Genomic DNA, 17,148 nt, shown 5'->3' on the forward strand with positions numbered 1-17,148 from the left:
CTAAAACTGAATGAGGACGATGACTACCTGCACGAGTGTGTCCCGTTCGAGTTCGAGTTCCCACTCGGAGAGTCTCAACTACGAACCACACGAATCGCTTTCGTAGCGATCACGCTCTGACTTTCCCTCAACCACACTATTCTGACTGCTCTAAAACCCATCGGAGAGACAGATTCGGCGCATGTCTTGTCAGAATCCATTGCGCGCGCTCAACGATTTGCTCTCTTATCTTTTGGAATTTTCGAATTTCATCGCGACCCGACGCCGATAACGATGTGGAAAAAACGTGAAAATCTGGCCGCGATTCGACGCCGTTTCACCATTTCTCCATCGTTCCCGTCACAAACTCCGCTCTCTCATGGCAAACAGCCAAAAAACCCCTTTTTTTACTTTATTCGATTATCTCTTCTTATACAGCAATTTACGCGAAAATAAATTTCTACATCACAACTTCCAGATGTTTTCTTATCAATTATATTTAACATTTCGATTTGACCTCTCTCTGGGAATATAGTTGCATAACCCTACAAAAAAAAAAGAGATATTAATTATATCTTCTAAACAAATCTTACTTCCAATAATAAACATTATAATAAATCAATAACTTCATTTATTTGTTGATTTATCATTTTCTCTCATTTAATTATTTCCGCTTTACGTCATTGTAGTTGCATAACTTCAATTGGATAATTTTTTACCTTGACTTCATTAAAATCTTTAATAATTTTTATTTTTCTATATATTAATATATTATTTTCCTTCCTCCTTTTCCTCCTTTTTTCCGCGTTTTCCATATCTAGTGATATCAGGAGGCAGTATTCACGGTTTGAACTCTTCCTTTTTATCTCGTCTACTATACTTTTCACTCCTAATAGTCCTATTTCTCTATGGAGCTTCTTGTAATGATTTCGAAGAGCTTGCCCGTACTGTTAAACATGCATATTGGCCTAAATGTAGGTTCTTCTGCTTTTTCGATAATTTTGCTTTACAACCTATTATAGTCGATTACGAACCATTCAATTATAAATTAATTCCACAATAGAAATGTCTTGATAATTAGTAGATATAATAGAGATATGATGTAATTTTTTATGGAGGCTTAACTTTGTTTAAACTGGAGATTTGATGCAAGCTGATCAAGAATTAATAAAAATTTGGAAATAGTTTGATGTAGTGGCCATCTTTATTACAAAATTATATTAAAATATATTTCTTTTCGGGGCGCCATCTCTTAAATGAAATTAAAACTAAAATTGTTTGTAACAAATTTAACATAAACACAGTTATTTTCATTTCCTTAATGTTTTATTAAATTATTTTAATAATTAATAAGCTATTAAAATGTATTTATGTTTTACTAGCGTCCTCCTTTAGAAAGCATTAAAATTAAGTGCACAACTGTCAAAACCTTCAACCTGCGACTAATTTCGTAGTATTTGTGTGCGGGAGCGGCCAATTTCATTTCTCACCGATTTTTCATGCGACTCGGTTAATTTATTTTTGTTAATTTAGTTTTCACACCAACTACTCTTTCGAAATGGATCTCAACTTATCCGTGTTTCAAGAGCCTCGGGGCGTTATGCGTATATTTCATTTCGTAAGTATGTTCCTGAAATTCCCTTTTTATCGCTACCTTCAACGCACTTGCAACAGGAGGTGACGAATATTTTTGTCGACAGGTGTTCGCGATTGTAGCCTTCGCCACTACCGTCGACTTCTCCAAGTCGATAATGGTTAATTGTGATGGAACCGAAAATGAATTTATAATTGATTATCCTTTTGATGTGACCGAAGAAAAAATATTTGCTAACTGTACTGTTACACTTTATGGAAATTTTTCATCTGATGCGAAATTTTACGTTTGTACCGGGGTTTTATCCATGCTTTATGCTGCTGCTATATTAGTAATTTATACTAAGTTTGACCAAATGTATAGGGATAATGAGAATTTACCACTTATTGTAATTATTAATAATCATTAGTTAACATGTTCACTGCCAGAACTTTTTTAACATATTTCATCTTCTCCTAATGGTAGTGAACATGTTAAGTTTAATTTAAATTGAGACCTCATTAAAACAAAATTTTTTAGGATTTTATTTTATCAGTTATATTATCAATTTTTTGGTTATCAAGTAGTGCAGCTTGGGCTAATGGATTATCTGGTTTAAAAAGTGCTGTAGGAAATTTAAATATAATGGAAGGTTGTCATTGCACGTCTTCAGGAATAGGATTCTCTTCATTAAACATATCCATAGTAAATATTATTTTATTTTTAATTAATTTTCTTGTATAACTTTGTTTTTAGGTGGTAGGATTTTTAAATTTCTTCCTTTGGGCTTCGAATTTGTGGTTCCTGTACAAGGAGACGAAATGGTTCCAAAAACCGGTACCCTCTTCCCCTGCTATTTAAAGAGGACGCACAACAAATGCAGGATGAAATAGTTTTATCACCTAGTCACCCCTTTTAGGCTTTACCATCTTTAATTATGTATATAAACCATTGGCTACTAGGATATTTGATATCCTTAGAAATAATCGAGGGTAGCTAAGGTTCATTCTGATATATTTTCCATCATTAAGTAGGTATATTTCGCATGCGCAATCAATACTTTTTAAGAGCTATTCTTAAAGCGCACGCCGAATTTGGTTTGAGAAAAACAACTTAATTTTTATTATTATTTCTATATATATATTTTTTTTTTAATAATAATTTTTATTTTTTTAATATTTTTCTAAATGATTTACAAAAAGAAATATATTTAAAATAAAATATGTATAACTCTGTAAATAAGATTACAAAAACCTTGTTAGTATTTTTCTGATAAGTATTTTTTGATTAATAATGGGCGAACCCATCTTGTTTATTATGTTATAATTTACTTAAAATAAGTATTATTCTTTTTTGTTTTTTGTGTACCAATTACACAAGTTAATGCCAAATAAAATATTAACAAATGTATTTTTTTTTATTACTTAGGTTATTCCCCTTACAATTTGAAATTGAAAATAAATTATTAATTAAGTGTGCGACTTTTTTAATAACTTCGCAAAAAATGTGTCGATTCAAGTATATTTTTATGATGTGCTTATTTCGTGGAATTCTTCAACAAAAAAGTACTCATTTGTACCTTTTTTTTTATCTGGAACAGGTCCAAATGATCAATACGGAACGACATCTTTCTTTCTTCTTTCGGTTCCCACAACGTCGAGTTGTTCACTAAACTACAAATTTATCCAATTTTCATATTTCTCTCCAATTTGCTACAATTTTTGTTCTAAAAGTGTTTTTAGAACATCCGATTTTGTTCTAAGTTTTTTTTATTAAAATAATTTTAACACAAATTTTGTAATTTTTAGTACTACCTTAACCAGATTCTACTCACCTTTAATTTATGAAAAATACATTACCTGCGTTTTAGAATATTTTATTTTTAAATTTGACACGGAATAAATGATGATCTGGGGTAATTTAAAAAATTTCATTTAAAACATATTCTTTATATGATTAAAAAAATGTTTAATCACGAGTGTAATAACTTTGGAATGAAAAAATGTCTTAATTTTATTTAGTAATCTCCCTATGACTATTACGAATAATATAACAAGGTTGCGGTAGTGTAGCCTCTTCGCCGATAAATCAATAAGTAGCGAAACGATGTTTCTGTAAAGAATTTATTTGTAAAAAGCCTTACATATCGTATTTACAGATAATCACTCTGATCAATGAATCGTAAAATACAGAACAATTTCAATTGAAAATATAATGCGCATATGCACGTTTTAATTCTTTCTTCTTTATATTTTTGTAAAATTTTACAACTCTTATTACAAACACCAATGACTTAAGCCGTCTTAGACCATCTAGCTAACGCCGCGCGCCGGTAGACACCGTTCATCGGGAGATCATAATTTAGATCGTATTATTATGTTGATATATATATTACTGCTAGCATTAAAAATCGGTTTATTATGAATAAATAAATAACTGATTTAGGACTCTAGTAGTAACATATATAAAGTCTATAAAATAAGGTAGGTTTGCTTTTGTTGCGCAGAACAAATGTAAAGAAATATAAAAAAAATATTGAAGGAGAAAATGAAGATTTGACCACCGTTAATTATAAATAATAAATTTAATAATAATAATAAAATTCTGTTTACTAAGTGACATTATTGAAGAAAAGTAATAATAGTAAAAAATGGGTGCCGCCGGAACGAAACTTGATACCATTTTTATTGTATTTTCTTTTAAATTAATATTTCCTTTTTTTCTTTTTAAAGAACTAAATAGAAGTGACAGGGACATCCTCGAATTAATTATCCATAGCGTATCGGCGCGTCCATTCTTTAGCATTACGGATTGCCTCGGATTCGTTGACTTTCCATAGTTCAGCCACATCATTGGCAAGCGGATCATCAGGATTCGGGGCACTCAACAGCGCTTGAATTGACAACAGAACCGTACGTATTTGCAGAGCAGGGCTCCATTTGTCTTTGAGTATATCCAGACATATACGACCCAGCCTATCAATATTTGGATGATATATTTTGGTTATAAAACGTACTTTAGGCGCGGACATTGGATAATCTTCAGGCAGGAAAAGTTCTAACTTAAATACACCGCCTTCGAATGGGGAATCCTCAGGCCCCGTTACAATTACATGAAAATAACGTGCATTGTCATCATCTGGTACGGCACTAATTCCCGGCACGGGTTCTTGCATTAAACGTTGAGTTTCTTTTATTATCCGGCGAGGTAAGGATGCCATTTTAACAGCGACCCTTGTGATTTGTTCCTTTTTTTCTTTTATCTATTTATTTTTGTGTTTCACTTACGGTTTCTTAAATGCTGATCTCGTTTCAGTTCTTTTACTCAACGGGCAACCTTTTCATTATATTTTAACACCCGATTACTTCCGCTTGATTTAATTTTGGTTCTTCAAGAACTGACATTACATATCTTTTACACGTTAGAATTGTCCACTATCATTACGCATGCGCCAGTTAAACTTCAATCCGAACAATTGAAAAATATCTCTATGTCACTCACACTTACATTATTTCATATATATACATCCTTTTATGGCTACATTCATAAACGCGATGTTTTTCCCATTTTCTTATCATTATCTAAGTATTAAACGTAAAACGATATCATTTCTTTCAATATTTTATTGAAAATTTTGTTTTTATGTCTCAATACATCGTTTTCTTTTATTTCTTCTATTTCAAATTTTTCTTAATCAATTCTTATTTAATTTTATATCAAGCTAAAAATAACCATTTTTTTGTAAATATATAATAAAAAAAAGTTCTTGGTTGTTTAAACGATTTTTCCTTCATTTCATATCGTTGAGGTTATGTTGTTACTAACTAAATGTCAATGTCAATTCCATCTTTTAATTTGAATTGTACTACGATAATGACTTAATGAATTCGCTCTTTAAGTTTTATTCTATTCAACTAACGCAAATGTGGTTCTTAATTTTCTTGAGATTTCTACGACCGAGATAATCGTTTCTCTTCTTCTTAAGAGTTCTTGAAATACAATCATGTTACCAACCTTGCTCCGCGACCTCAAAGATTTATTGTACATCGATAGATAACATTATCAAATTTCATCGTAATGCCAAAAATCGAGAATCTGATGTTTGGCCATCGCAAATGAGCTCATCTGCTGCTTCATTGCCAGCAACCCCAGAGTGACGTGGGACCCAGATCAGAGAAACTCTCTTATCACAACTTAGTGTGTTCAAAGTTCTTTTACAGTCATTAACCAGAACCAACATCGTTTTCACGGCTTGCAGCGCTTGGAGAGCGGCTTGACTGCCAGAAAAATCGTACTGTCATGTTTCTTTCTCAAGAAGGATTTTAGCACCCATGTCAATATCAAATACTCCAGCCTGGAATACAGTACAGTACGTACCCAGGCTGTAAGCTTCCTTAATCCGAAGTGTCTGGCAGTATACATGCAAATATTTTAATCAATCAGAGAATTTTCGTTTTCGATCCAGGACTGCCATTAATTTCTCTCGATATTGACGTATCTAAGAGCAAAAATGCAAGAAAGCAATATTGTTAAGAATAAAATTTGCAACAATTTTTGTTCATGATATAAGAAATAATCTCGGCCGACTTCGAAGACGTCGGCCGCCCTAAGTACTGTTCCTTGGGGCTTATTTCGAGATTATTTCTTCCATACATTTCAAGCAGGGTCTACTTAGTTTGACGCTGCGAATCCCGAGTGATAGCATTAACAAGTTATAAAACTACGAATTAAGCAAATTCTCATTTGATACTTGGTACGGCCGACGTCTTCGAAGTCGGCCGAGATTATTTCTTCCATAAATTTCAAGCAGGCTATCAATAGCATGTAAAACTACGAATTCATCTAATTTTCATTTTTCTCGATATTTACGCATCTGAGCAAAAACGGAAGTAACATTGTTAAGAATAGACACAGTCTTTCATGTTTGGCCATCGCAAATGAGCTCATCTGCTGCTTCATTGCCAGCAACCCCAGAGTGACGTGGGACCCAGATCAGAGAAACTCTCTTATCACAACTTAGTGTGTTCAAAGTTCTTTTATAGTCATTAACCAGAACCAACATCGTTTTCACGGCTTGCAGTGCCTAGAGAGCGGCTTGACTGCCAGAAAAATCGTACTGTCATGTTTCTTTCTCAAGAAGGATTTTAGCACCCATGTCAATATTAATTTCCAGCCTGGAATACACTACAGTACGTACCCAGGCTGTAAGCTTCCTTAATCCGAAGTATCTGGCAGTATACATGCAAATATTTTCCTCAACCAGAGAATTTTCGTTTTCGATCCAGGACTGCCATTAATTTCTCTCGATATTGACGCATCTAAGAGCAAAAGTGCAAGAAAGCAATATTGTTAAGAATAAAATTTGCAACAATTTTAGTTCATGATATAAGAAATAATCTCGCCCTAAGTACTGTTCCTTGGGGTTATTTCGAGATTATTTCTTCCATACATTTCAATCAGGGTCTACTTAGTTTGACGCTGCGAATCCCGAGTGATAGCATTAACAAGTTATAAAACTACGAATTAAGCAAATTCTCATTTGATACTTGGTACGTTATTTCTTCCATAAACTTCAAGCAGGCTATCAATAGCATGTAAAACTCCGAATTCATCTAATTTTCATATTTTTCTCGATATTTACGCATCTGAACAAAAACGGAAGGGAGTATAGTCTCCGATATTTCTGGTGGTTTTTATGACCCTCAGAAACAGTAGTGGCAGTAATTATCACCCAGAAAAAGTACCTGGACATGATTTATGATAGGTCCTCCTAGGGAAATAGGTCCAGGGACGCACTTCTTTTTTATTTAATTTAAAATTCAACAAAATAAAACAGAAATGTAGTAAAGAATATAAATTTACTTATACTTAAATGATTTTACAAAAAAAAGCAAGTATTAATTTATAATATAAAAATTAAAACATATTTTTTATAATTATCTTAGAATTAGTGTGAAAAGATAATAAATTTTATAATAATAATCATAAATTATTTAAGCAAATGTACTTTTTTCACACAAAGTAATGATATTTAAGTTTTTAAATATTATGTTATTGAAATTTTCGTTAATGTGGACCTGAACAACTCACGCCAGAGCTTGGGGTTCGTAAACTACCTGTATACAACCCCATCTTTGTTCGTTATATGACTGCAATTAAGTCATAAAAACCACCAGAAATATCGGAAAGTATAACATTGTTAAGAATAGACACAGTCTTTCAGGGGTAATTTTAGATAGTGACACTCTCGCTGATCACATCGCACCTTGATTCAAATTATCTAATTGCTTCATGATTGACGAATTCTTATATTAATAATTGGCTGATATTTCGGCTTATACCAACCAAAATCCCAATATCAATCAATTTGCTTCACACATTACTAAATGCTTACAGAAACTTATTTATTCTAATCAGGGGTATATAAATAAAGCAACTAAGGGATTACTATACTATGTGATAACAAAGTGTTATCACATTTCAGTTTTGCTGACTCTCACAACTCTTGTATATGATTACTGTTTAGGTAAGTACATGCAGCATTGGTAATTCGCAATTTACTATAATTATTATAGTTGGAGAAAAACATTTAAGGGTTAACATGGTCTGTAAGAATTTTTTAAGACTAGCTTTATTAAATTTATAATATATTTAAGGACTTGATTGCAAAATTTAGGATGAAAGAAAAAATCAGTTGAAAGGGCGAAAAGACAGTTTATGGAGGATATGATATAATATTAATATATAATATTTCAAAGAATATTTATTCACCTTGTAAGTATAACAAATAAGTTTACTTAATAGAACTTTGAGTGCTGCTCTTGCTAGCAGAGCGGCGTCTTTTGATTAGTTCATCTCTACGTGCTTTAGACTCCTTTTTACGTTGAGCCAGCAACTTGGCGTAGTTATCAGCTTGTTCTTTACGTTTCAAGCAACGTTTCTTCTTCAAAGCTAACCTATGACGTTTGCGCTAAAATATAAAAAATGTTATATTTATCTATACATAAATTAAAAAAAAATTTAATGTAACTTTTTTTAACTTCTTAATAGTCATTAACTATTAAGATAAGTTTTTAAAGTAATGCTTTTCCACGCATCTGAACGTTTCTCAAACAATAAATTTAGTTTAGAAACTGCCTGTGCATGGGGAAAATAAAAATAGTATGTTTGAATAGACATTATTTACTTGTAATACAGTTGGAGTGATTAAACGTTGAATTTTCGGTGCCTTGTACCGTTGTTTTGTCTTGCCCTCTTTAAGGGGTAATGGGCGCTTGATGACATATTGGCGCACATCATCCTCTTTGCTCAAGTTGTAGAGTTTACGGATTCTCGAAGCTCGCTTAGGCCCTAATCTTCTGGGCACTTGAGTGTCGGTCAATCCAGGAATTTCAGATTCACCTTTGCGGGCAACAACCAACGCCAAAACACTCAAGTTACCATCAACGATGCATCCTCGCACAGATTTACGTTTACGCTCACCAGTACGACGTGGACGGTAACAAGAATGACCTTTTGAAAGTAAGAGGCGGACTCGAGCTGTAAAGAAAATTGAGAAATAAAAAAATATAATTTTTTTATTTTTTGATTATTATTACCGTTAGTAAGGACACCTTGTTTCATAGGGAAACCTTGTTTATCGTTGCCTCCAGCAATTCTCAAAACATAACCTTTCCACTCATCTCCAAGTTGATCAGCTTCAACTTCCGCCCCCATACGTTTTTCGTAAAAAATACGAATCTTGTGTTCGTCAACAACCTCGATCAGTTTTTGAGCCCCGGTCGCGGGGAACGATATGTTGAGCTACAATTGAAAAACATTTTGACATACTAAAAAACATTTCGGTCATCAAAACCGCCTCGTGGCCCAATTCGATTATATCCACGAAAAGCGGTGCTCTCAAAGTTCGATCGATGAGGCTTTACATCAATTTTAATGCTTTCTAGTTATTATAAAACGAGGAAAACTTACTTTCATGATGACGGCAGGAACTTAACCTGCGAAAGAGAGTTAAAAATGGAAGCAACACGAGCACGTTTCCAATAGTCAGTGTTGACAACTTAAAAATTAAAAGTCCCTAAATAAAACTAAAATTTTTTTTTTCATTTATTTAATTATTTCGTTAAATTATTTGTGATTATTTATTATTTCTATATATTTTTTTATTACACTTTATGACTAATTTCTCGAACAATAATCAAGATATCTGCTGTGACATCTAAAATTCAATTATTCAATGATTTATTGAAAACTTTCTAGGATACCCACAATTACTTAAAAATGATTATAGTTATTACTTACAATCAATGGGAATTAAGTAAAATTACACAATTAAACAAATATTTAATAATTATTTTCAACGTTTTTATGCAGATGTTTTTATTGTATTGAAATATTAATGTCTTCATTTAAATTATTAAAACCTTGAACATTGTTGACTCAATTTTTATAATGTAAGCTAAACTTAATTAAAAATTGACCAAATTAGATTTAATTAATGTACAGAGTGTCCCAATTTCGATGTACCTATATACAGTTAGTCACAAAAGTCTACATACACCAAATAAATGCACTGCAGATCATAAATACATAATTTATTTATCGTGATTGTATAAGGTATCTATTATTACCATAATGTAGATAATATTGGAACATTGAAATTGTAATATAAGAACGTAAATATTAAGAAAAAAATAATTAACTGGAATTAATGGGTCACAAAAGTCTACATACACTAGATATTACCGTATAAATTACGAAGTTAAATGTACGCAGAAACAAAAATTTTAATATTTTGTTGGTCCTCCTTGCAAGTCAAGGACAGCTTGTAGCCTTCTTCGCATTGAAAGCACAAGATTTTCTGTAACACTGGCTGGTATTTCATTCCAAACTTTAATTAACGCATCTTTTAAAGATTCCTTGTTGGTTACCCTATATTTTCGTACTCTTCGTTCTACTTCGTCCCAAATGTGCTCAATAGGATTGAGATCGGGTGATTGGGGAGGCGAATGGAGTTGTTTCGGCACATTATAGAGTATCCATTCTTTGACAACACGCGCGGTATGCTTCGGATCGTTGTCTTGTTGGAAGACCCAACGATTTCCAAGTCCTAAGCGCTCAGCCGACGCATTCAAATTATCCTTCAATATTGCCAGATATTGTCTGTGATCCATAATGCCATCAATAAACACCAAATTTCCAACTCCAGATGCCGCCATTGACAACATTGACAACACTCTACGCACTGTTTCTTGATGTACGGCTTTTTGAGTGGCTTGTTGAACATCTTCAGCAAGTTGGGGTGCACCAAGTCTGGGGTTTGCTTTAACTTTTTTCAGAATTGTTCGAACATCACGCTGATTCAAAATTCTAGGACGCCCAGAACGTGGTTTATTAGTTATACATCCATTCGAATTAAAATTTTTTAGAATAGTTTGAATTGTTGCGCGACTTTTACCAACAATTTTTGCAATTTCTCCATACGACTTTTCCTCATTCCGTAATTTTACTATTAAATTGCGAATATCCACTGAAATTTCCTTCCTTCCCATAATTCTCGATATGTAATAAATCTTACACAATATAATTTCTACTTATAAATATTTAACTGGATACTACAACAGCAAACTTATGGATACAATTTATTATAAACACAAAAATAGCAAATATCTAACTTTCGTTGTCATACACGCACAACTGTATGTTGACTTTTGTGAAGTTGATTTATCTAATTCAATTTTTTTACGCGGCCATGGCATGCGTGATTTTATTTTATTTAGGTGCACTGAGCTTATCAATAATAAAAAAGTTGTTTTGTATATTATTAAAAATTAATTTTTGTTTCTTTATTACGATATTGCATTTTTAGGTACTGTATGTAGACTTTTGTGACTAACTGTATCATGATCTCGTTTTTCGAGAAAATGCTAATGCCGAAAACTCCGAACAGCTATCGTCTTTTGTTTTCGCCCTATCGGCAAAAACTGAAAATTTTGCAAAAACGACAATCGCGAATATTTCACTTATTATCAAAGATGGTGTATTATAAATAAAACATTATATGGGCAACTTTTTACGAAGAATTCAATGGCGTAGGTAGAATTTTTTTCCCATCTTTTATTTTCGAGATGATGTTTTATTTATAATACTCCATCTTTGATAATAAGTGAGATATTTGCGAATGTCGTTTTCGCAAAATTTTCAGTTTTTGCCGATAGGGCGAAAACAAAAGACGATAGCTGTTCGGAGTTTTCGGCATTAGCATTTTCTCGAAAAACGAGATCATGACATGTAAGCTACTTTTTTTCTATCTCTTTTAGTTTCGGAGATAGCCTATGCGGACATCGAAATTGGGACACCCTGTACTGAGGAATAAATAAATAAAAAAAAGTAATTTCTATAAAAATTTATTAAAAAATTTCTTAAATACTCTAAATATATTCTACAAAGAGTAACAAGTATCACCACAAAAACAAAAAAAAAATCGTGGCAAGATGAGAAATATCAATAAAATTAAATTAGCTAAAACATAATATCAGTTTGTTTAACAGGTGTATGAGAACTATATGGTTTGGGGCCAATTAAACTCAAAATAACAGGAAGTAGCACAACACCGTGAAATAATCCAAAAACAGTCACCAAGAAAAAAATCTACAAAAAAATTGCTTTTAAAACATTTCATTTCATTAAATTTTTTTTACCTTAAAAAATATTTGGAAAGCGTAAGCATCCGAAATTGCTAAAAATGAGACTCCTAATAACGTGGAGAATCCACCAGAAAAAACTGCAGCCCCAATACTTGAAACGGTTTTAACAGCTCTTTCATTTCGACTTCCTTCGTTAATAATAAGAAAAGTGTGACCAATATGAGTTGCGTAATCAACGCATAAACCGATGGCGAGTTGTAGACCAACGCAAGAGGTAACATCTAAAGTTAATCCCCATCGTTGCATGAATCCTGCGACGTTAATCATCGTAAATAAAACGCAAATAAATATCCAACAACAAGTTTGAAGGTCTGCTATTAAAATTGCAGTACAAATCATCACGCATATTAAGGCTAAAATCATGTTTCTGAAGATTTCTTCGTCGATGACTTCGTCCGTTATCCAAGAAGCGAAAACGAGCGACCAAATAAATGATCGTTTATCGCCGGTTGTTAAATTTGAGTTGTCGGTTAAATGAATTAATTTCCGCATTACTGGGAGATGTTCTTCGGGGCCTTTATAATTTTGTAGTCGAAAATCGACGCTGGATACTTCAATTTTTGGAGCCGGTTCTCCGCATTTTAAATTAGTTTTAAATTGAAAGTTAGCTTGGAAATTTGTTCCATTCGTATACAAAAAATCGGTGAGGTGTTTATGAAATTCGTCCTCAGGCAAAACGTCGTGGTACAAGTTCACGTTTGTTTTTTCAAAAACATAATTTGTATAAGCCGGCACCCAAGAACGCACACCATACAACATATCAGTTGAATTTATCAAAACGTCGTTCATTCTTAACAAATTCTTCATTTCGTGGGTATAATTTACCCCACCTACATACATTGCTGCTTCCACTCCAATATAGGGATAATAACTTTTTCGCTGCCTAATATACTTATTAAAATAAGATTCCGTCGGGATAAACCACATCGGATCAAATCGTTGTTCTAGTTTAAAAGTGCTTTCAATACTGAACCCTAACAGGATTATAGTTATCAATCCAATTAAAAGTTTTCCCGGCCATGTTAAAATAAATCTCGAGTAAATTAAATTAAAGAATCTTTTCATGTACCTTTTTTGACTGAAAGCATTTTTCTCAAAATTATCGTATTTTATACACGGACAACAACAATCTCTATTTGATTGAATACGTCTTTCATCGATTGAAAAACAAGCCACGAAAAACGTTGTTGTAAAAACAAACGTCATAAAAATTCCTGCAGCCGCATAAAGACAATAAGATCTTAACGAAGGGAGGATCTAAAACATTAAAAACACTTACAAAAGGAAATTAGTTAATTTAAAATCCTTACAGTGTAAGCACCAACCAAAAAAGCTAAAATATCCGTAATTGAAGTAATGGTAATTGAAACTCCAGCATGCTTCAACATATTTCCAATTTTTTCACTTAACGATAATTTTCGTTCTTCTTCTGAGAGTTCGTACCAACAACAAAGTATAACAAACATATCATCGACTCCTAACCCCATAAGTAGAAATGGCAGAGAAGGATGAACGGGTCCGTATGGAATTCCGATGAGCGAACAAAGACCGCAACCGACCAAAAAAGCCATGGCGATCGTAAATAATCCAATGAAACCCAAAATAACTCTTCCTTCCACCCAATTGTATTTAGAAAAAATTAGCTGGATATAAATCACCATTAAGATACCACCAAGTGCTAAAATGTGGAAATCTTGAAACATCGTATCGTTGCTGATATCTCCAAAACTTCTTGCTGCCATGTAATTTATTGTTAAATTTCTTGTGTGTCTTTTAAGAGCAGCCATGTATTTTAAGTACTCAGATTCCCATTCCAAAGCTTGTGGGGATGCCCAATCAGCCGTTCCTACCGTATTTCCAGCTTCATTAATATCGATCGCAGAAAAATTAACATGTAACATCCACATTGTGTGAAGAGCTTTTGCCGAAACTATATGTCCAGTTGCATTTTTAGTCACTCCACTAAAAAGATCTTCGTATTTCTTCATATTTTTAAAAATTGGACTAAAAAAAAATTTATTATTTAAAACTTAATCAATTTTTTTGGACACTCACTGCATTTTATATGTATTAACTTTATGCAAAATATCTTCTTTACTAATATCTTTCAGCCCGTTTCCATGAAAATCCCATAAATCCAAAATATTTTGCTCGTAACATCCATTAGAAATCACGTCAAGTAAATCGCAACTAAAACTGATTTTATCGTATAAAGTATTCGTTGCTTCCAACATGGGGATTTGAAAGCAAACGTCTTCGAATGTTATGTTGTTTTTTGTACGGATGCTTCTTACGTCTTTTTCAATCAGGAGCAACTAAAAATTTAATAAAAATAAAAATAAAAATTTTGTCCAAACTTATATTATCCAGATATTTATGTCTCATTTTTGAACAATTAAATTTGAGGAAACGGGGAATTAAACTACAATTAATGGAAGTTGTAAAACAATTAAAGTTGATTGACACCAATAATTTAGAAATTAATAATTAAATGGTTTCTGGGTGAGGATATTAATGAAGTTTTAACAAACACATTTTGAAGGCAAATATTTAATTACTTGTGCAATGCAATTAGATGCAAAACATAAAGTTGTTATAATTCATAGAAACGATTAACAAAATTGTAAGTCATGTACAAAGCAATTTTGAAAATAATTGGAAAAGTTGTGCGCATTTTTTGTTTGATAATTGATACCTCTCTAAATACTTCGGGCGTCAGAACATCATCTGCTTCTATTATCATAGCCTCTATTCGATATCCTCGTTGAAACGTGCTCATCAACCATTCGCTATGTTGAACAAACTGGGAATCCGGTGGCACCCAAAGTTTCATAGGATTCTTTTCTTGATAATACCGAAGAAATCCAAAGGAACTTAATATTACGGCTATACAGCATATTGCCATTGTTGTTTTTGGTTTTGATGCCACTTTGAAACCTAAACTAGAATTAAAATAAATTAAATATAATCGATCAATTAATATTATTTATACAACATCTTGACCGTATCCCAAATTCTAAAAATCAAGGTCTTTGCGTAAAAGAAGGTGAAATCATTATACAACATTTGCAAGGTTACAAAAGCAGTAAAATATTCATTTTAAGGATGAATGTATTGTTTATTAGTAATAATCATAAAATTAAGTGACACTAAAATTATCTTATTAATACTAGTTCGCGAGATCCCACCTCACCAAATGTTAACATTTTATGCAAATTATAAATTAAAGAATTAATAACCAATGCCGAACATGACGATAAATGCAAATTTATTTTTAATATGTATTTTAGTTGAAATTCCACGAATTTATGTAAATTTAATTTGGGGACTTGAAAGACCTTGCTATTAATATCGGTAATTTAATGATTTAATTTTAATTGTCATAATGGCTGTTGATTAACATTTTGATGAATTGATACAATTATTTGGTTTTAATAATTTTTTTCCAACTAATAAAAGTTAGATTAATTAATCTTTAATTTTAGATTGAAATGTCATGATTGCCAAAAAAAGTAACGATAAAATAGATCTACAATCAAATAAATGTCCCATATCCATTAACTCTCACTCTATTTTACGACTACAACCCATTATTGTAATTGCAATAATTACGTTTAGAAACATTTTGTAACATTTAATTTTTTTGTTGTTGGTGAAAAAGCCCACAAATTAATTTTATAGCATGAATTGGCTATAAAATTTAAATACTCCATTGAAAAATTTATAATAGATTGATAATCAAATTCTTATTCATTTTAATCATTTCAAATTTTAATCTATAAGTAATACTTACTGATAGAAAAAGAGTTCGGTGTATGTGGTTACAGCACTGCTGATCCTTTTGTGCCATTTCAAATTCCGCGCGTATTTATCAACCATTTTTTTTATCAGAGTAGTACGCGTCTCGACGCTCGACCTGGTACTGAATGAGCTAGGAAACACGCGTGTGTGTAGTTTTTCTTTCTGTTTTTTTAATTCGCCTCCTCTCGGAAAACCACTTCGACCACTTCGTTCAACACCATTTTACACGTCATGGCTAACTGGTTGCGAAACGTCGACGTCGCGACGTCTGATTTTAGTTTAAGCCAAAACCTGGTTATGCGAAGGTCATACACTGTTTGGCTTAAGAAAATATTAGTTAATAAAAAAAAAATTTACACCCACACAATTTTTAATAATAATAAATAAACTAAATTTTTTTTTTATTAATCAATACGTTACGAAGACTACAAAAAAGATATTGTGACAAATTAAACTAGAATAATCCAGTTATTTCTAAAAAAAATTAATATTTTTTTACCTTGTTTTGGGATTTTTGACCAGGTTCAAGGTCGAATTTTTAAAAAGGTTTGGTTCGATACTGGCGATTAGCGGCGTGTGTTCTTTGTGTAACAACACAGGAAATCTGATTTCATTTCGCATGAAACAACGGGAAATAGTTATTTTAACGTAAACAGCCGCGTGATAACGAGCCACGAGTGAATCAGCAATGCAAAAATATCGCATAACTTATTTGTACATAGTTCAGAGCGATAATACTTATTTTTTTTCTAATCATAATTAGTATGGAAACAAACACCTAACATGTTTATTGGGTGCAGTCAATCTTTTTTTATTACATTTTATACAGCAATATAGTATCAAAATAAAGTTATATTTTGTAACTAAAAGCTTCTTGAATAAAAATTTTGTCTAATAATAGTAATTTTAATTTTAATAATTGTACCTGAAGTTTCTTGGAGGTGCTCGAGGATGAATCGCCTCCAGCACCATGTCCTTTCTATTTAAATCAAATTTATATCCGTAAGAACAATAACTCGCGACAACTTGTTTTGTATCACGTCTACCTTTATTAATTTTATATTCACTTCATATCCTGGATGATCACAA

The 17,148-nt window shown here is 32.1% G+C and overlaps 4 protein-coding genes across 4 annotated transcripts; 1 reads left to right on the forward strand and 3 right to left on the reverse strand.

The window, feature by feature from the left end:
* Positions 1–1,350: 1,350 nt before the first annotated feature.
* Positions 1,351–2,960, forward strand: LOC111414544 (synaptophysin-like). The gene is made up of 4 exons (XM_023045917.2): positions 1,351–1,597; positions 1,680–1,961; positions 2,093–2,257; positions 2,309–2,960. Exons 1-4 carry the CDS (start codon positions 1,538–1,540, stop codon positions 2,411–2,413), a joined length of 612 nt encoding a protein of 203 aa, XP_022901685.2. The 5' UTR covers positions 1,351–1,537; the 3' UTR covers positions 2,414–2,960.
* A 701-nt stretch (positions 2,961–3,661) lies between these two features.
* On the reverse strand, positions 3,662–5,011 carry LOC111414545 (ubiquitin-conjugating enzyme E2 N). The gene has a single exon (XM_023045918.2). It carries the CDS (start codon positions 4,770–4,772, stop codon positions 4,317–4,319), a length of 456 nt encoding a protein of 151 aa, XP_022901686.1. The 5' UTR covers positions 4,773–5,011; the 3' UTR covers positions 3,662–4,316.
* A 3,286-nt stretch (positions 5,012–8,297) lies between these two features.
* LOC111414548 (small ribosomal subunit protein eS6-like) lies at positions 8,298–9,618 on the reverse strand. The gene is made up of 4 exons (XM_023045921.2): positions 9,524–9,618; positions 9,151–9,355; positions 8,739–9,091; positions 8,298–8,522 (listed from the first exon to the last, which is right to left on the reverse strand). Exons 1-4 carry the CDS (start codon positions 9,527–9,529, stop codon positions 8,346–8,348), a joined length of 741 nt encoding a protein of 246 aa, XP_022901689.1. The 5' UTR covers positions 9,530–9,618; the 3' UTR covers positions 8,298–8,345.
* A 2,324-nt stretch (positions 9,619–11,942) lies between these two features.
* On the reverse strand, positions 11,943–16,713 carry LOC111414546 (patched domain-containing protein 3-like). The gene is made up of 7 exons (XM_023045919.2): positions 16,559–16,713; positions 16,052–16,380; positions 14,954–15,200; positions 14,314–14,573; positions 13,569–14,262; positions 12,253–13,515; positions 11,943–12,202 (listed from the first exon to the last, which is right to left on the reverse strand). The coding sequence occupies exons 2-7, from the start codon at positions 16,135–16,137 to the stop codon at positions 12,074–12,076; spliced, it is 2,679 nt and encodes an 892-aa protein (XP_022901687.2). The 5' UTR covers positions 16,138–16,380; positions 16,559–16,713; the 3' UTR covers positions 11,943–12,073.
* Positions 16,714–17,148: the final 435 nt, after the last annotated feature.

Source organism: Onthophagus taurus, chromosome 8 (assembly GCF_036711975.1).
Source record: "Onthophagus taurus isolate NC chromosome 8, IU_Otau_3.0, whole genome shotgun sequence".
Taxonomy (NCBI): domain Eukaryota; kingdom Metazoa; phylum Arthropoda; class Insecta; order Coleoptera; family Scarabaeidae; genus Onthophagus; species Onthophagus taurus.